General features: G+C 37.1%; 2 protein-coding genes across 2 annotated transcripts; both read left to right on the forward strand.

Moving 5' to 3' along the window:
- The first annotated feature begins 1161 nt into the window (after window positions 1-1161).
- LOC129731033 (uncharacterized) lies at window positions 1162-5789 on the forward strand. Its single transcript, XM_055690747.1, has 2 exons — window positions 1162-2383; window positions 4393-5789. Exons 1-2 carry the CDS (start codon window positions 1857-1859, stop codon window positions 5630-5632), a joined length of 1767 nt encoding a protein of 588 aa, XP_055546722.1. The 5' UTR covers window positions 1162-1856; the 3' UTR covers window positions 5633-5789.
- A 115-nt stretch (window positions 5790-5904) lies between these two features.
- LOC129731034 (uncharacterized) lies at window positions 5905-16282 on the forward strand. Its single transcript, XM_055690748.1, has 2 exons — window positions 5905-14292; window positions 14484-16282. Exon 2 carries the CDS (start codon window positions 14502-14504, stop codon window positions 16104-16106), a length of 1605 nt encoding a protein of 534 aa, XP_055546723.1. The 5' UTR covers window positions 5905-14292; window positions 14484-14501; the 3' UTR covers window positions 16107-16282.
- Window positions 16283-20679: the final 4397 nt, after the last annotated feature.

A 20679-nucleotide genomic window follows, 5' to 3' on the forward strand; every position in this document is an offset into this window, starting at 1 on the left:
ACCCCGTTCGATTTTCTCACGGTTCAATTTTGACAACATAAAAACTTTGGACCTGTTGCCACCAGCAACCATCCAAGCGTTGAATTGAATTTTCGCTTTAGTCCGGTAAGCATAAAAAAATAAATTTGGACGTGTTGCCAAAATTGAACAAGGCCTGTACTATAAGAAATAGTTATAATAAATGTTTCTTGAAATTTAAATTAAGCACGGGGAGGAGATTTTTTGCTTTTTAGCGAGGTTCCTGAATTGCACAGAGGTTCCTATAGGCCGAAGATGTCATCTTTTGTGAGCAAAGTTGTAGATATTAGTTTTATCCTTCCAAAGAAATTATATTCTGTAAAAAAAATGTAAAATGAACAGTACAATGTTTCGAATGAATTACTTTACCTTAAATTAGTCTCACCTCTAGACACTGGCTTTAGTGAATAGCTAAAATTCAAAATAACAATGCTATTTATCCTAACAAATCCTAATATCACATAATGTTCTTTGGGAAACTAGCGACTAACTGCGTTATAGTTTACCAACCACCGGCAACGTTGACATCGTAACAGCACAGATGAAACATCGGTAAAGGACAAAGAAACATAATTTTCCTTTCATTGCAACAAGCATGGCGGAAATGTACGAGCCGCATTGGAGGTTGAAGACGGCTTCCACTTCCTCTACCACACCAATCATGAGCTGGTTTATGGTTTCACGCTGGTATTAGTTGCGTTCAAGACTGCTAAGTAGTTGTGCTATATACCAGCGGCACAGAATCTAGTGTGCTCTCGCTCACACCCCTCCATAATACCATATAACCTTCGAACTTTACTCGAGAGCAATCGCATGAATCAAAGACACACCCAATTATTTTCTCTTTTTCATATATCCAGCAACGATCCTTTTCCAGCACACACAGTCATACCATGAAGCAGCGAGCCGTTGGACTAATATCCCATTTGGCGTTTGGCGCTGGCGTGGTTTTGCCTAAAATAAATGTTTTACTTAGCAAGGAACACAGTTTTCACAAGTTTTTGAAGCCAGAGTCCCGCGCGTCGGTCGAAATTTCCCGCTCTGTAGCAGGGTGTGATTTCAAGACAGGGGAGGGAAAGATGGGTGGGAGACTTGTATGTGCTTTTCGTTGTTATGCTGGCATTGGTACTTTGGTGTATAGGTTACAATACATCCTCGCGCTTAGATTTGACTCATTTGAAGGGATTGGGCGAGATTCTACTAGAGGGGCGTCGGATGTAAGCAAGGAATCCGCGTCCCAGGCGGAAAGAGAAATTATTACAACATAGCAAACGGATGCTGCCAGTTTGTACCAGGTGGTACTAGGAGGACGGGACAGGATAACATTGGCATCCTGTGTCGATGTAGCTGAGAGAGAAGGAAAACGAGAGGACCTGAGTGAATAGATAACATTTAGTTACGAGTTTTTGCATACATCAGACGCACACGCTATTATCATGCATACGTGAGCGCAAAATTTTCACAATTTTCCACAAAGTTAAAATAACATTATCATTTTTCTCTCGAACGCTGACGTGCGACGATCTGTTTGCCGCGGACAGCACCGCTTCTCGGAGAGAGAGTGGCAATCACTTGCAAAAGTCCATAGTGCTTATTTCAAGGATACGATTCAGTCGGAAATCTGTCACGCTTTGGAGTGGTTTGCTCTTCAAGATAATAAAACGTGATAAATCTGTTACTTTATTAACGTCGTGTTATGTATGTGATTTTTTAGTGTGATGAAACTTATGATGAGTGAATAGGCTTCTTACTAAACTATTTTAAACTATAGTAACGTAAAACTAAAATAAGTGAAGATTTTAAATCAAAGGTGTGATACTGTTTTGTTTCGATCGAATATGCAAGCCACTGCCTCGCCTCTCCCGTCACCATCACCGTTGGATCTACGACCCGTACTCCCTGGAACAATTATTTCTTCAACCATGCATCCTTCACACGATACACTACACAGGGTTCAAAGCCCTGTCAGCGCTGTCAACAGTGTGAATCAGCAGCACAACCACCATCAGCACCAGCTCCCACATCATCATAATCATCATCATTCTCACAACAGCCAGCATCTTCAGAATATCCCAAACGGAAATACTGCTAGCAACAATAGCACTATTGCAACCGGAAGCAATTCCAGCAGTGGCAACACTACAAACGATAACACCAGCAATCACCAGGATGACACCGGTGATGGGAGCAGCAGTGTAGTTGCCACAAACAATAGTACCAACGGAACGGGAAGTACAAAGACTTCACGCGCTCAGGCATTGGTAAAGCCGCCTTACTCGTATATTGCACTCATTACCATGGCGATACTGCAGTCGCCGCAAAAGAAACTGACGCTTAGCGGGATTTGTGACTTTATTATGAATAGGTAATTTTCCCAAAGAATGCTGCGATTTTTGGTTTTTTGTTAAGGTTGAGAACAGAAACCAAATCTATAATTATTTATTAATTGAGAAACTGGTAAAAATACAAAATAGATCAATTTCGAGTAATATTTTGAAGAAATTTATCGTCACGCTGTTAAATTTTGACTTCGTTTGGTGAATTCCATTAGGTATTTAGCCAAACTCAACATTACTTCAAAGTATTTGAGCTTCGAGAGAACTGAAAATAATGAAAAGTTGAATTATGATTGGAAAACAAATTTGCAATTACTATTCCCGACGCGTGATGTCTGCATTCAAAAAGAACACAAATTTAACAACATAATACAAAATGGTTCGCAACCTGGTTGTCGTGATAGAAAGTTGCAAAAGAATTTTACAATGTTTAAATCTGTTTGATTCGAGAATTAAACACCGAGCATCATCAATTACGTCGATGACTCTTTTTCGTATTAATTGCTCTTATAACGAACTGTGTCTTGATTGGCACATGAAACTATGATTTTGTTTAAAAAATTGTCAAACAAGCAAAACTGGATCTGATTTTTGTAAGTGAATTTATATTGAAAAGAACGGCCCAAAATAATGCACATTTATTGAAATTTCAACATAAACATAAAAAATAAAAATGTGTTCCAAAAAAATTCTTACACGTACGAAAAATATCCAGTAAAATTTCATAACTTTCCATAGCTTTAGTAGAGTTTCTTAAAAATAGGCTTACCAGATTTTCTCGGGATAAAAACGGGACAAATGGGTTCAAAAAAACGGGACACATGATAAGATTGATTTTTGGAAACTTTTACTAACAAAAGCATGCGAACAATTAGGTATTCGTTGCTCTGATGAACCTCTTTTTATGGTATGCCTTAAGGGCATTGGGACTAAAAGAGCCACTGCGACCATCATATTGATTATCTTTTGTTGCAGGCCCTGATGAAACTACCGGATCCTGTACGATACTTAGCGTTCGATGAATTTTGCGACAAGAGTGTGATTTTTTGCAATAGGTTCCTAAATTTGTCACTTGCATGATCAAGATTTTGACTAAAAATTATCATAGTCTCATCTTAAATCGCGACTTTTTCGTTAGTTCACAATACGGATGTCCTTTCCAGTTGTGCGGTACTGTCAGGAAGGCACAAAATGTACTCAGTAATAATAAAAAAAATCCTGGCTGCTTAGAAACTTATTTTCCATTAAGCAAAATTGCAAAGCTTTAGTTAAGAATTTTTCATGGAGTAGCCGAAAACGGTACAAAATAGCAAAAAGACGGGACGGTTTAAAAAAGTTGAAAAAACGGTACTGTCCCGTTCAAAACGGTACGTCTGGTCAGCCTACTTAAAAAGCATAAACAGACAACATTTTTTCAGAGACCATTCACCTAAGTATACGAACGCTTCTCTTAAGAGACTGCCTTGAAATTTGCACACCAATAAGGATAAAATGTAATCTAAAAGGGAAAATAATGAAGAGAAGCTTAAACTCTTTATATGCGCGATTTGATTAAACATTCACAATCACGATTAAGGTATAATTGTGGAGTACCCTTTAGTTACGATTTTTGAAGCTCAAAATCGTGTTCGCAACTTTAAAATGTTCGTTACCTGCTTATGCGCCATTTTATATCGTTTTAGTTTATTGTTCGTCTAACTTATGCTTATCATACCAGAAAAGTAAAGCATTCTGTAGTCTAGTCAAGATGTAATGTTTAAGCTACTTGAATGTTCGGTTGGATTAAAAATCATTCGAGTTACGACAGATCAGGATTCGTCATAAATTATGTAACTGTGCATCAAGCGTTTTGACTGATTGAATGGGTATCGCTCAAAACCCATTCAATAGCAAGACAGGAATGAGAGCTTGAAGTCTTTTATTTTATACTCTCAGATTCACGTTTGACCTCCCTACATCAAAAATGAAGGGCGCCTGGATCAGATTATCTGAGTATTCAAACTATACTAACGAAAACTTTTTGTGCTTCACCTCCCAGATTTCCCTACTACAAAGACAAATTCCCCGCATGGCAAAACTCCATCCGTCACAATCTTAGCCTGAATGATTGCTTCATCAAAATACCTCGCGAGCCCGGCAATCCCGGTAAGGGGAACTTCTGGACGCTGGATCCACTGGCCGAGGACATGTTCGACAACGGAAGTTTCCTCCGACGGCGAAAACGCTACAAACGCACCACCATTCCGCCCGGAATGAATTTTCCGGCGGTGTTCAACCCGTTCGCACCATTCTGGATACGGAAACCGGTTCCGGTGATACCGATGCAATTTCCACCGCACGCAAACATGGCAGGATTTACCGACGGACTGCCGATTTCTGCGCGGGGAGATTTCATGCTGGACAGTAAATTAAGCCTATTCGGAGGGAAAATCGACGACTTGAATGCAGCAGTTATGGAGAACAGTGAGTTCCTGCAACGTAATGTGGACAGCTTGAAAATTTCCAGTGCGATGAACAAATTTTTTCACGGATATAATAGTGAAGGAGGGGGGCCCAGTAGTTCTTATGAAAACAGTGTAAATAGTTTACAGTGCAATAATAACAATAATAACAATGGTAGTTCAATTATTAGCGATAGTGTGAGTGGGTACTTTACTAAAACAAACAACAACGTTCCTATGACAATCCCCACCGAACGATATCAATTGGGTATGAGTCGAATCGATTCTTCTCCGTCAGCCGTGGGCACTGAAGACAATACCAGTCCTTACGAATTAGATCTTTCAAATGATGACAGAATTGATGTTGAGAGTGATGATGATTATCATTCCATAGGGAGAGTGTACGAGATCGAGCAAAAAAATAATGATGACTATACAAAGCGCAATGGACATAGCTCGCCCGTAGAGAAAAAACTGAATGCCAAAGATCATAGATCTAATGAAGTTACGAAGGTTCAAAATGACACCGAAGATGATTGCTGTGAAGATGATGATAACTCCGATAAAATCAGTAGTGGATCACAAGATTTCGCACGTGGCTCCGATAAAAAACTTTATAGTTATGATAACGCGGGCCATTTGCTACCAAACGTTCTTGCTGATAGATGTCAACCGGCGAAACGCACTATCGAAGCTGGGGATGAACTAAACGTAGTCGATAGCTACGGCGAAACAAAACTGATTGGATTTGACTTTGCTAATCGAAAGCGCAAATATGGAAATACTACGGGATTCAGCATAGAAAACCTGATTGGATGTAATGTGGACGACAGATAAACGGTCGGTGTGCTCCTAGAGGATGGTATTTACTTGGTTGAATTCTACCCACGAAGCCATAGTGCTGTAAAGTAGAATAACATTCTGTAAATAATGTACTTAGAATGTAATTATTATTTGTGATGGAGTATAAAATATATCATTTTAGAATTTTAAATTGTGCAAAGTTTCGTAATTTGAAAACATTGAATATATTATTCTTCTACTTACGTTATACAGTTCTGCTGTCATTAGGATTTATTAGATTGGCTATTCGAAATTTAATTCATCCAAACTGCAGGATACTGCAAAATTGTATCATAACGTAGTAACGTTGTCATGGTAAGTGATTTCGATTGAAAAAGAGTTGAAAACGGAAAACAGTTAAACTCCCATCAAACGCCCAATTCAAAAACATTTGAATCAAATCAATCTGACAATATTGGCATTTCAAATCGAACGACATTTGTAAAAAAAGCTCTCCTATTTGATTTAATTTAAAATTTAGAAAGTTAAAGCTTTTCCAGTTTTTGCTATGCATACTAAACTGTTCATCAAATCCTGGTTTCTACATTTATCTCTGATTCGAGTGTCAATTCCGTGCATAAAAGACTTATCCAAAAAAAATTGCTTCGATCATCAAAGTACTATTGTTCTTAATCAAAAAACTCTAGACCCATATTTTTATTTGAGCATAAAGGTGGCACTTTCTGTTACAGGGTTGTCCAAAAAAAAGTTATCATTCAAAATTTTCAATTTTCAAAAATTTGTAGCCTTTGATCCGACTTTGAACCTTCGGGCATAAAAGTGAAGGTAAATGATAGAACATTCGAAAAAACTATCAAACTGTACTTAAAATAACCATTAGCTTGCAAAATTTATGATACAAACCGTTTTTTCGTTTTGGAGGTTTTGATACCCGAGCGAGCTTATCATTTGATTTTTTGTTTTGACTTTTAAGAAAATTTTACATTGAATACCTAATTTTTAAGGTAGGTATTATTAGCTTGGAGATAGAATTTTTTTAATCTTCAATATCCACCATAATCACCATGCGTCTCCATTGGAAAAAAAAAAATACTGCAATGCAAAAATATCTAATGATAGCGTCTCCCGGGTCTTGGAATGGTAAATCATGGTTAGTATCATGCTACTGCTTCGCAATAGCTTTTTTGAATAAAGACGCTTGGTGGTTATAATGGGCATTAAAGATTTAAAAAATATCTATTTCTAAAAAAAAATATACCTTCATGAAAATTTGATTTTAAATTTTCTGGGGAACTCTGGGGAAGGTCTCCTGGGTATTAAACCCCCCAAAACGGCGAAAAGAAAAGGATGTTCAAAATAGAAAATTTTGAAAAAATGAATCGAATTTTTTTTTGATGAATCATTAATTGGAGATTCTCAACACTAATTATACCTTTTTTTATAACTGAACAATAATAATAAATATAACAAAAGGTGACCTCTCAACAGTAATAGAAAATGTCGAATTTCACACAGCACCAGAATATAGTTATAATACCAAAAGTATATTAAAACAAGCATTGAAATTAATTGCCTCTTAATTTTTCTGTTATCGTAACAATAACCCGCTTGATCCGGAATATCTTTGGTAAAATGTAACCCAATTGATTGAAAATTAACAAATTAACAAATTAACGGCGAAAAGGAAAAAATGTTGAAAATAGAAATTTTTTAAAAAAAGAATCGATTTTTGGGAACTGTTATGCAGGTTTGTTATTTTCCTCAGAGAATCACTAGCGTATAGGGGAATATCTTGCGAAAACAACTGCTCTCACACTGGTGAGCAAAGCGACCGATTTGCTTGAAGATTTTATCGCTGCAGTGCGCACCGCGGTTTAGGTTTGTGTATTATCACTACCACTCTCGTTTTGCTCAGCGTTGGTGTACGCAGCAAGTGGGCACACACTCCACAAAGCAGAATGAAAAAGTTTGGTGCAAAAAATTGCTACACGCAGCGCTTATGCTGGGCGAGAAGTGAGCGGTAAATATTCACTTTGCTCTTTTCACATATTGAGAAGAATAACAAGCCTGCTCCTATGACAGAAAGTGTCACCCTAAGAGCTAAACAAAATAATACGGGTCTAGAAGTTTTCGATAATGAACAACTATAGTGACTTTAAGCACCTTTAAGTATTATTGAAGGAAATATTCTCGTATAGGTCTTTTTTGCATGGAATAGCAGAATAATTTTTAATCGAGATCTTGGAGAATTTTGTAACAGTTTTTCAAATAAGCGTAATGAAAATTATGGATAAAAACGATATTTTTTATCTATCTTAAGCAAAAATTACAGGTTTTTTTCGAAACGCATGAATAACTGGACATCTTGACGTATGGGATTTTCTTAGTTTAGTTTTTTTTGTTGAAAACTCAATTTTAGTAGTTTCGTCGGCTTACGGCAGTTTAACAGGTGGAATATAACTCTGGGGGATATGAAGCTGTGTGTCGTTGGAAGAACGCCAGCATCTTTGTTATGCTTATCGCTTTTCATGAATTTAGGTAGAATATTTAATTGGTAATGCACTGCAATTATTTTGTTTTGTAATAACTGTTACACGAAAATTTTACAATTAAAAAAAAATGTCCACATCGCAGGCTTCTCCTTATACCAAGGCAAGTATGATATGCCCCAATGCGGAAGGCTAACTTGCCTAACTTAAAATTTGCATTTTTTCGAGGCTCTCTTACTCCATAACAAACACGCTCAGAGAGAAATGAAAGTTTGTATATATAAGCTCTTTCTCTCTCCTCTTTATGCAAGTATATTTTGTTTTGTTTATGCATGCCCAGTTCTGTTTAATATGGCGTCGAAACAAGGAGCATTCTGCAAGGGCATCGTATAGTTCGCTATGAACTGCACAACAATTTCTGGCAAAAAGTTCACGGTAAACCTTTTGAAAGCAAAAATCTTCTCGTTTTGACTGGCTATAATTAGACCTGTGCGTCGACCATATCATCGGCGGCGGCGGCGTAGAAAACATTTTACCTCGGCGGCGATCGGCGCGCCGGCGTGACGCCGTTGGTAATTCTCGGCGGCGGCGGCGGCGGCAGCGGCGGCGGCAGCGGCGTGTACCGGCGTGACACTAATTACCACTTCCAAAATATTGCGTATGATGTGTACACTCTCATGTTCGGTTTTTTTATTTCAAAATGAATAGTTAGAAATATGTTCTTCCGGGTTGACAGGATGTCAAAAAAGAAATAAGATTGGTTAAGAAACAAGTAAACAAACAATTTAACAACCAGCAAAGAAATGACTATCGGCGCGATAAAAATTTCTTCGGCGGCGCGCCGACTCAAAACCATCGGCGGCAACGGCGTGCGTAAAAGTGTCGGCGGCGGCGGCGCGGCGTGGCGGCGCACAGGACTAGTTACAATTTCATGCAAACCTCAACAACAATTTGCCAACAGAAAAAGATTTTTTCTTTCTTGTCTAAATCATGGTTTAAAACTAACTTTTCTTTTAAACTTCATTTTTTTCCAAAACCATACCATGTTTCGGCCAGATAAAATATTATCACATTACATCAAAAACCACAAACGCTTCTGTACAATTATTCGACTCCATTTGTACCCCAAACACACAACCCAACGAATCTACCTCAGTGTCAGCAAATCGATGATTTCTTTGGTACAAAAAATAACTGGAGATCAATCTATGTAGGGTAAGGGACCCATAATTCGCCCTGACCCCATAATTCGCCCACCCACTAATCAACAAATTGTTTACAGGGTTTGTTATTGAATTATGCCAAAAAATAATTTATTTTCAATATCAGCTGTTTCTTTTTTATGTTTGAACACGGTTCTAAGAGTTGACACTATATTGCGAACAATAAAAATAAATAGGTGGGCGAATTTGGGGTACTCGGATAAAGTGGGCGAATTATGGGGTCGTTACCCTACCTACTGCAAACAGTTGATTGGTAGAATTCCGAAAAGTCGACGTAAGGGCCGTACAACGCCTTTGTTCCGGCAGCCTCGTCGGAAGGTCGGTAACTGACCTTTCTATAATGCTCAATTTTTTCATTTATAATGAGCGTATCTTCATGAGAAATAGGGGAACTGCTCCATTATTCATCTAAGCCCATATATTCATCTCATTCAACATGAAAACACAATTGAAAACAGGAAAAAAGCAAATTTTCTTCTTAAACCAATCTGCTAATCCATGGAATGGATTCTTATTAGTTCACTTTAGATTCCTCATAAAGAATAATCCTCGAATACTCTCTTAAAAGCACTAAATTTGATATTATAGTCGGGTATCTACACTCGAAAACTCATTTAATTCAATCACCTACCTCAGAAAACAAAATCCGCGGATTGTTCTATTCGGCTACCACGGGACTCGTTTAGCAACCAACCAAAGTTTTTTCAACACTAGCGGACCACTTTTTATTTTGATCACTAAACAAAATCACTCACCACACTTAGAATACTTTAATTTTGGAAATGTTCTCCTCAAATTTCCTAAAACAAGCTTGAATCAGCAGAAATATATGAGATGAATTTCCACAATTCCTAAATTTCAACTGCATGTATTTTCATCTGTTTTCACTGCGTTGAATAAGATAAAAAGTTGCCAAATCAGTTTCTGTTAATACGAAAAAATCATACTGAAAATGTTAAATTATTCCGACATAATTGAAATAAATCTACAGCACTGTAGTGGTTACCAATTTTGCACGTAAACAACTGCAGCGGATATCTAGGTAACCTACTACGACGGGCTGCGGCTACGTTCATTCATGATAATGTGATTCATTCATGATTAACAGTGTGATGAATATGGGGGAGTCGTGAGATGAATAATTGAGCAATGATTCAAATTTTGAGATGGATATGGAAGCGTTGTGAAAAATGGTTTGTTATACAAAATTCAGGATGAATCTAACTAATTTTACTAAATATGCAATGCTAAACGATTCCATAAGAGCACGTAAGCATATTTAGTTAATTTGTTCAATGATTTCGTGAAAATTTGGTGTTTAATCCGTGCATTATCCGTGGATATCGGCTTAATGAGATGAATAATGGAGCAGTTCCCCTAAATCAGTTTTTCGTTAAATTCATCCAACTTGTTTTGACAGCAGTAGAAAAAAGTTTTCAGTTGTCACCCGTTATGCTTTGTAGCACACGAAGTGATGAAACGCTTTTTTTTAATCTCGCTTATTTTCCGTCGGTCTAGTTATGCCACTGTTGTTGTGCCAATCACCGACGCCCGGGAGCCGACTCCACCCAGAACCCTAACTCGCGACCCGTTGATTAACGGACCAGCGCCAACGGCTTTACTTCCTCATGCGATGGAAGGCGTGATCCCAGAGATTTTTTACCTCAGAAAATCTCCCGGTATCGGCTAGGATTCAATCTAGACCAGTTTGGTTGGTTGTGAGTGGATCACGCCACCTCACAACCATCGACACCTATGTCGGCGGTGGAATTCGAACCCAGGCGTCGAGCGTAGTTGGCGGAGATGTTACCAACCACGCTAGGCCCCCGCCTTGTGATGAAACGCTTGAAGTCTCAGAAGAGAACGGAATTTTTTATTATGGTCCAAGAGGACTTTTACTATCATTCTTCTTTATGACAAAGTGCTGTTTGTAGTAGGTTCCAACAAATTTTAGAGACACAGCTGAAAAAAAAAAACATCAAGAATTTCTGAAATTTCAACTTTTCCAAAAGACCTTAGTAAATAAAAGGGTCTACAAATAAACAAACCAAATAAAATTATCTTTTTTTCACTATTTCTCAACAAATATTGCAGCCCAATAGTATAGGCACTATTCCATGAAATGGCGATTTTCCCTTTTTTTTTAACGGGACTCCGGTATTTTTTTGATAAATCATTAATTGGTGACTTCTCAACACTAATTATACCCTATTTAATAACTTATCAATAATAACCTCTCAACAGTAATAGAAAATGTAGAATTTCGCACAGCACCAGAATGGAGGTATAATACCAAAAGTATATTAAAACAAGCATTAAAATGAATTGCCTCTTGTTATCCAGGGTTGCCAACCCTCCAGTTTTTCCTGGATATCTCCAGTTTTTTTGGGCATGCCAGCGAAACAGCTGAAGGTTCAATATCTCCAGTTTTTCGAAAATTGTTCTAGTTTAATCCAGCTCTCTATTCATCACCATATTTGTTGAATTCATTCTTCTTAAATGAATGGTTTTTTCAGTATTTCATGCATTCAAGCTCTTCGGTATTCTGGTTTAAATCGAGCTCTAGTTGCATCTTTAAAATTTTGAGTACCGTGCTGGATCGAAACCCGTACAGTATCGAAATCCGTACACCTTGATGTTTTAACAGTTTTAAGCATTATAAAAATGAAAATTCATATGATAGGTTCATGTACATTGTACATGTAATCAGCATATGAATTTTCATTTTTATAATGCTTAAAACTGAAGAAAAACATCACAGTGTACGGATTTCGATACTGTACGGGTTTCGATCCAGCACGGTACGCCAGACTTTATATCTAGTAACCATTTTCTCCATCAGCGAAAAATTCAAAATAACAATGCATTATCTCTTTCACCCTTTTTGTTGACATTCAATAATAAGATACAATATATGTATATATTTATTATTCACGCAACATTTTTGAACCGAAAATCAAACAAATTTTTGTAAAAGTGTCAAATTTATATATCCAGCTTTCTCCAATTTTTTATTTCGAATTTTTTCAGTTATTTTTAAAAAAAGGTTGGCATCGCTGCTGTTATCTGTGACGTAACAATAACCCGCTGCGATCTGGAATATTTTTGGTAAAATGATACCCAAATGATTGAAAATTAACAGAATTACATTCCAAACTATATTTACGTTAATAGTGTTTTCGATGTCGGGAACTATCGATTACTTCAAATTGACTAATGGCTATCACCAATTTCAGCATCGCCACAATCACTTAGTAGGTTTAACGAATCGTTAAACATATGGAATAAAATATCAAAAACCATGCGCCCATCCCAGGACATTTCCCAAATAATCCTGTCCACATGTTTCCTCCAAATGTGTGGAGACGTAAATACTTTGAAACTGTTCCAATATAAAGCGAAACACTCGCCGGTCTATAGAACTCCAATAATCCTCTCATCATAAGGGGTCTCAATATATTTTCCGCATGATGTGATGATGATTATCATAATGCTGATAGTAATCCGTGAAATATTGTCGCACATAAAAGATGCAAACGCCAGTAGTGTCTTTATTACTTGTTTGTGTCGAGCAAATTGTTTGCCTCTATCGCTGCATCTGCACAGAACCGACAAATAACATATTGCTCGTCCCGCTCAGGCTAGAAGGCTCCCTCCCCTGTATTGATACTGCATTTTTCCTCCTGCTAGTTACAATCACCCTCAACAAAGCCGGAAGCACCTTCGGTTTGGTTAGCCTAGACAGCGCGAAACGAAACCGGGAATATTTGAAGAAAACAAAGCTCTTTTGCAGGATAATGCGGGTTTGGCGAAAGGATTAAACTCAAAAAAAAAATTAACTGTTCACAGAAAATGGGGTGCTGATATTTATTGCTTTCTGGGAGCGTCTACAAAGATCTCGTTGTTTGTTTCTAAACATCAAATGTTTATTATCAGTTCAACTGATAAATCAAAATAAACTCATAAATCAAAAAACAGTGGTTTGATTATACATTTGGATTTCAGGTAGTTTAGTGAAAATTAATAATTCATCCTTCCATTAGCGTCTGATCCAACTGGTAGAATTAATTGGTTAGAGCAATTAATTCTTTTTTCTTTCCAGAAACTAATATAAAAATAATATAACGTTCGTGCACCTCTCTTACACCATTTTATTCCATTCTTTATTCCATCTTTCTAAACTCGATAACATTAAATTAAGTAAATAAATATAAATTTTTTTTTTCAAACCTATTTAATTCATAAGATTTTTTTTTCTTCAAAACATAAAGCATATAACAAGATTTTTTACCCAAACAACAGTTTGTAATAAATCAAATAAATCTGCCTTAGAACTGTTTGATTCTCGATGACCTAGTCGATCATCGAAATCGTTTTAATAAGTTATAACTCCCGAATCTTCAAAACGTCTCAATAATTATTTTGCCATCCTGCGTGAAAAAATAATTTGTTGTTATGCCTGCGAGAGGTAAAAAGAGCTTTGAATGGTAGAGATTCACCCGCGTAAGCAAACTGGAAGAAGGATGAGCCACCACTGTTAGCCGTTTATATTAGAACACAACAAAAGATCCGCGCGACGATGATTCGCATTGTTGTTTGCTTGCTGCTACAAAACACGACCCATCCGGAAATGGTTGGCAGGGAAACAGAAGTGAAAGCAATAAAGGCGGATTTTCTTTAGATTTGCGCCTTCTACGAGCCCTCTCGCTCCGGTTAGCATCGTGACGGCTGGTGGGTGCTATTATGATTTTGATCTCATTCGTAGCCTACTACTACTACTTCTGTATCACCCCCTTTCGGATGAATGCTGATTGCGGGGTATTTTCATCAGAACGAGATCTAACAAAAGGTTCTAGTGGATTTGGGACGATATAAATTGTGTGGTGTTTTGACTTTTTGAGGGGACAATTTGTCTTTATTGATTTGGATTGTTTTTGACATGTAGAAGAGTAACAAGCTACTAAAATGAACAAAAATACAAGTAAAACACTTTTTGCTAGCAATGATGGGAAGAGAGGGTCGTACTTCATATTAATTCCAATATTTTTTAAGTTATTTTTAATTTATCTTAACAGAACAGTCGCTACTGTTGTTGTTAAGAAACTTTACATCAAAGTAAGCTTAAAATTATTTTACAAATATCTAATGACGTGTCCAATTTTATCTTCGAAGTTTTAAGAAGCAAAAACGATGACAGCAAAACCCGTTACGCTTATCGATCTACTTGAGCTCGCATTTGAAAAACCGGAATCAGGAATTGTAAACCTTCAACTTCTCTACAAACTCTTCCGAGAACTTATCGTTGGCTTGAACATAGGTAATAATCAGCTTATTTCTACGGAATCAAGTGGCGAGAACCAAAACCCTACATTCGAAAAAGAAACGGCCTTAGACGATTCAATCTCACAGCAATCAGGTGGCTTAAACTCCCAGGAATCGGAAAACACAATCTCACAACTCACAGCGGATTCCCACAAAGATATCGACCAGAAAGTTGACTCTAAGAATACATTCCCTAGAGAAGCAGCTTCTAAATCAAACCAAAAAGACCTCGAATCCGCTAGTGTTAGCGAATCTTTATCATCACTACAATCCAGGCAAACTTCAAATGGACTATCTCCAGATACAGATGATTATTCGAGTACAAATGATAATCTTCCATTAGATGAAGGAACTACTGACCAGTCATCGGAACTATTTGCTGATGCTGATAGAACTCACAGCTTAATTCAAATCGAAGCATCTGCAAAAGATAGACCTCTACCAACTCACAACACAACCGATCAATTAGCTGCGATAAACGATCTCCTAAAAGCTTATTTAGTACGCTTGAAGGTTCTTGAAAATAACGTCAATATAGTGAAGTCTAGAAACCTGGAGATTTTCGAATTTTCGGCTAAAATTCTAGGACAAGTTGAAAACTTGGAAAGTCGCTTATGTGACGAGCAAAAAAAGCTTGCCAGAGTATCGGCTGATTTGGAGTGTCTTAGTTTACTAGTGTCGCAGTATGAAACCCAATTTCAACAATTCGGTGCTGGGCTAGACCGCTTAGAAATCCAACTTCGAGAAGTGAAATGTTCGATTCGATGCATAGACAAAGAGAGAGAGCAGTTCTTGCAGAACGTACAATCAGTCACCGAGCAGCTGAACCACTTTTCAACCGTCAAAGCCGATAGGGCAGATGTGCACGCTGAATTGTCTTTGCGAGCTTACACCACAGACCTCAATAAATTCGTCCCGTTTGAATTTTTCAACACTATACAAACCGATGTCGCCAGAAGCATTGCTTCGCTTCATGATGAAATTTTCAATCAAAATAAATCGACACTTTCGAAATTCAACGAGATGCAAACACTGATCGCCGCAAAAGCCCAAATAACCGAAACCGAAAATATTCAGAGACAGCTCGAAAAAGTATTATATAATTTACAGCAGATGAAAGATCATCAACAGTCTAAGCTGAAAATGACAGGATGCTCTGCTGGTGTGGTGTTAAAAGACAGTAGCAAACTTCCGAATTGTTTGTCTTGCGGCGATCATGCTATTTTACAGGAACATTATGAACTTGTACCTCAATCAAAACCTCTCACACCGTCAGTGAACAGAAAAGCGAAGGAAATATTCACGATTCGTAAAAGGAGCGCTGGTGGAAGCTACACAAAAATTAACCGTAACGAGACAGTGATGCAAAGTGCATCGCTGCATATTCCATGCAAATATATGAACGCGGATGGTAGTCCTATACAACAAATTGCAGGAAAAGATGGCTGCTGGTATCTGGCCAATAATGATTAACTTTCCATCACAGATATTTTATTATAGTTGCTTTTCAAAAATAAAAAATACCTTTTCTTATTGTTTTTAGAAAAAAAAAATTACTGAATATAAACAAATGGGATATACCTAATATAGCTTCTACTTTCTATTTGCCTGTCAAAACCAAAACCAAATGTGCAATCATTATTTCGCACTGGCATCGGAGTAAGATTATTGACTTTTAGCTTCGTCATACATTTTGGATGCGACCACTTTCACCTGCCATCTGATGACTTAAATACTCATAAAATTCTGATCATAACCAAAATCGACTCATCGTGCAAACCCTCCCTCCTCCAGAGCCTTTGGCCCTCAAAAAATTTAAAATTAGGGTTCTGCATCCCGAAAAAAATAACATTAAAAAAACATTAAAAAAAACCTTAAAAATTGCTGTAAACGTACATAGCTATACCATAATTTAACTATGTTTTTCATTGTAGATACATCAATTTTACATTAAATATCATTGTCCAGACTAATAAAAAACATCGTTTTTACAATTTTTATCATGAAAAAGGGGGGTCGTTATGTATTTTAACAGCATTTTTTCAGTCATTTTTCCCATACATTTAGAAGTCACTGACAATGTTTTTCATGGTAAAATTACTGTCGGAGGTAGATTTAACAACAAAAAACGTTGTTAAGACATGGTAATGACAACAATCGTTTACACGCTTACAGTAAAAATACCGTGTTTTTATTGTAACCATAAAAAAAATTGATGTATCTACAATGAAAAACATAGATGAATTATGGTATAGCTATGTACAATTACAGCAATTTTTGAGCTTTTTTTAATGTTTTTTTAATGTTATTTTTTTCGGGATAACTGTTTCTTAGGGTGCCCATGGAATGTATGAGATAAATTTGACCAACACGTTTCGTTTAGGGTTCAAAAGCTTCGTCTTCTCGAGAAAAGTCCTCCTGCTTAATTTATAGCGAATTTCTTTATTTGACCAGCTCACCTCGTTTTGACCTGGAAGCACACTAACTGCTGTCAAAACCCTTCTTTATGCGCTCGACTTTGAACCAGTTTTGACCTGCCTTGCTGCCCGAAGCGCACTGTAAAATTTGTCAGCTTCAACCCACCACCGCACGCGCTAAGTTCGTAAACAATTATCTAGCATCTCTTTCTTACTTGCGTCTTAAGGGGTTATATACCTTTTTAGTTTTCAAAGAACCGGAAAATTTTTTATTACATTATCTTCAAATACAACATCTTGAGAACATTTCCACAAATTTTCATAAAGATCTGAGCAATAGAAAGAAAGTTAGAGCGATTTGCAACGCGCCTCGCCACGGCCGCATAAGCTAAACTTGAATATAAAAACTCGGAATAGTTTTTTTACGGAAAATGACTTTGCCGTGATCCTGATTGCGGGAAAACTACTGAACTGATTTCCTTCATCTTTTTTTTTAAATTTTCGTTATAAAATTCGCCGGTCCTTGAATGATCGCTTTTTGAAACATACAGTTACATTTTGCCGCAAAAAAAATTTTAATGCAATTTTTTGCTCTCAAAACGTGCATTTTTTGGGATAAACGTTCCCGTTTGCACTGAAAACAAAATACTCATAAAAGCGATCGTTCAAGGACCCGGCACACTTCTAAACTAATGAAATAATATGAGTTTTTTGATTTCGGTTTATCCGCTGAGTCTCTATCAGGATCACCGCAAGCCTCTGCAAAAAATAGCGTTTCGGGGAAACGGCCATTACTCCAGTTATAATTGGTATATCTCAAAATTAAATGTATTGTCTTGTTGTTGATAAACTGTACTTCCATTAAAAAATACCACTTTGATGCAATGAAAATGGTGCTATGCACTTAAAAATAAATTCAAACTTTCCTCATTTTTCTCGGCCAAAAAGGTATATAACCCCTTAAATGGCGATGACGTTTCATTATTCCTCGGCAGTTTTGCCCGCACACAGTGGAATAAATAAATTCGCTATTAAACTCAATTGGACTTCGGGATGTGAAACCTCAAAGTGGTCAACGTTTCACTTTTTTACCGATGAAAAAATGCACAGAAATTGTCGAAACCGAATGTTTTTTAATCATGCAAAGCAAAGCCTTGGTGCTACATTCGGTATCGGAACTCGACCTTCTGTTTATTATATTTAATTATATTTAATCTTTTAGACCTTTGTCAGGGACTTATACAATACATAAGTCGTCATACGTTCGGAGAAAATAACGACTGCTCGGAATCGAGTCTGTTACTAGATTGATTTCATTAAACAAATTCTACTTAAACCTATTCTTTTGATTACCCGGAGAGAAACGAATCTCTTGCTTTCTTGCCTTTGTCTCTGTCACCAATAGTTATCAAGAAAGGAAATCGTTACTCTTTTTTTGTCGTTGTATCTCCCACGGGAAACAAGGTGGTATCAGCACTTTTTTGGACGAAGGAATGTCGGAAAAATATACTAGCGCACACTATGGAACAGAAGGATGCATCGAATGTTTGTCTTCCATCCCAACGAACAATTTTATTGATTTACAGCTTATTAAGCGGATTTCGGCTGAACTATAGTTTAAAAAGTAGGAGGGTGGTATTCAAGACACGACCGCATGACGTTGGACTACGGTATTCTTATATTCCATTAAAACAAATAATAGAGAGAATTGCAACTCTAGTATTTGCTGCAATTTTATCTAACAGTGCATTTCTGAATGCTGAGACGTTAAAACGTTATAAATAATAATATATACTAAAAGAATGGATATTTTTTATTTAATCGCTGTCATTTCATACATATTCGAATCAACCCTTTGTTTGCTGCACTACCAAGACAATCATTTAATTGAGCGAATTGGTAAAATTTTCCTATCTAAGCAAAAAGCAAACTTTACGAAACTATCTGAAATTGGAGCCCAGAACGATTCAACCGAAAATTTTAAATTTGAAAATTGTTTGACATTTAATCGATAAAACTCATGCTAGGTTAGTTCCAGCCCAGCATATAACTTCATGTATTTGAAAAAAAAAACGTTTGGTTCAATAACTCAATATAGCAAGAGCTCAATCACACGTTTTTCGGTAGTTGTTATCAAGGTTTGGGCGAGTGACAGGAAAATATCTTAACTTCTTCAGTTGTGATTTAGAGCATTTCTAATTGTTTTGTTATTTTTCACGATAGCGACAAGTTTGTTTCTTTCTCTCTGTGCGAGAAACAAAATCAAAACCGCGCACCGAGTAACAAAAACGAAAATTTAATGAATGCTCATTGAGAAAACTTGCAACTCTTTTTACCAATAACTTATGATACTCAAAAGAACCCGTTTTGATCTAAATCAAATTTCTAGTAAATAAGTGTTGATCATTCATAGGTAGTAATTTTTCCTCGATGAATAAAGACTGGCTGAAGAAGTTAAAATCGCTGCTGTAAAATCAAATTCACAACTGTGTTCGTTAAGACGTTTTAATATTTTCAATGACAATAATAATCTTCGATAAACACCCGCTATAGTTATTCACACACATGCTATAACTATCTAAACACGCGTTAAAACTATTCATACACACGCTGTAGCTATAGCTATCCATACACACGCTATTCCTTTCCATACATCCGATACAACTATCTATACACACGCATAAGCTATCCAACCATGTGCTATTACTATCCATACATACGCTATAACTAATCATTACACACGCAGCAGCTATCCACACACAAGCTATAACTATCCGTACACACGCTGAAGATATACACGCAATAGCCATAATATGCTACACATGCTAGTGTCTTACACACGCTATAGCTAGCCATACACACGCAACAGCGCCATCCCTATCATCGCAAATGTCATAGCAATACAGATGCACATACGCTATATGTGCACACTGCACACACACCCAACGTTTTCACCCAACGATATCTGAATTGGATTACCGCTGGTGGGGTCCAACTCAGATCGAAGGAGCACCGAACTGAATGAAGAAATGCAGCTTCCCACTACCTCCGCCGCTGCTGCCTGATACCACCGCTCTGGTTCTGCTGCAGCTCAGTTTGGCCGCTGGAATCAGCCACCGCTGCTGATTATACAAGACCGGCCTGGTGGCCTTTCACTTGTTAACTGATGACTGCTATGAGACGACACAGGCTATTATATAGCCCAAAGCAAAAATCCATCCGCGAGCAAACAAGAAGCGAGCTTGTGATTGGTTGAATGTGCACGAATTTTAACACAACTTTTAACTAGTTTAGTATCGAAAACATATTTAAATTATTATATGACAATCTTGCGCAATATTTCCCCTATCAATCAAGCCATTGGTGTTTAGAATCTGTTCAGTGGTAATGATAAAAGAAGCATTTTAAAACGGTGTTGAAACACCTGTTGCAGCTACCGAAAGCGAGCTCGTTATTGGTTGAAAGCTGTGAGACTGTTTACAAAGTCAGATCGGTTGTATCTGTTAGTGTCGACTGTGCTTGTGAAGAGAGGTGGTGATTGGTTGCTCGGTATGATTTAGACAATCGATGTGATTTATCAATTTTTCAATAGTGTATCTCGAACAATAGGTTATTTTTGTTACATAAAT

This window comes from Wyeomyia smithii, chromosome 3 (assembly GCF_029784165.1).
Source record: "Wyeomyia smithii strain HCP4-BCI-WySm-NY-G18 chromosome 3, ASM2978416v1, whole genome shotgun sequence".
Taxonomy (NCBI): Eukaryota; Metazoa; Arthropoda; class Insecta; order Diptera; family Culicidae; genus Wyeomyia; species Wyeomyia smithii.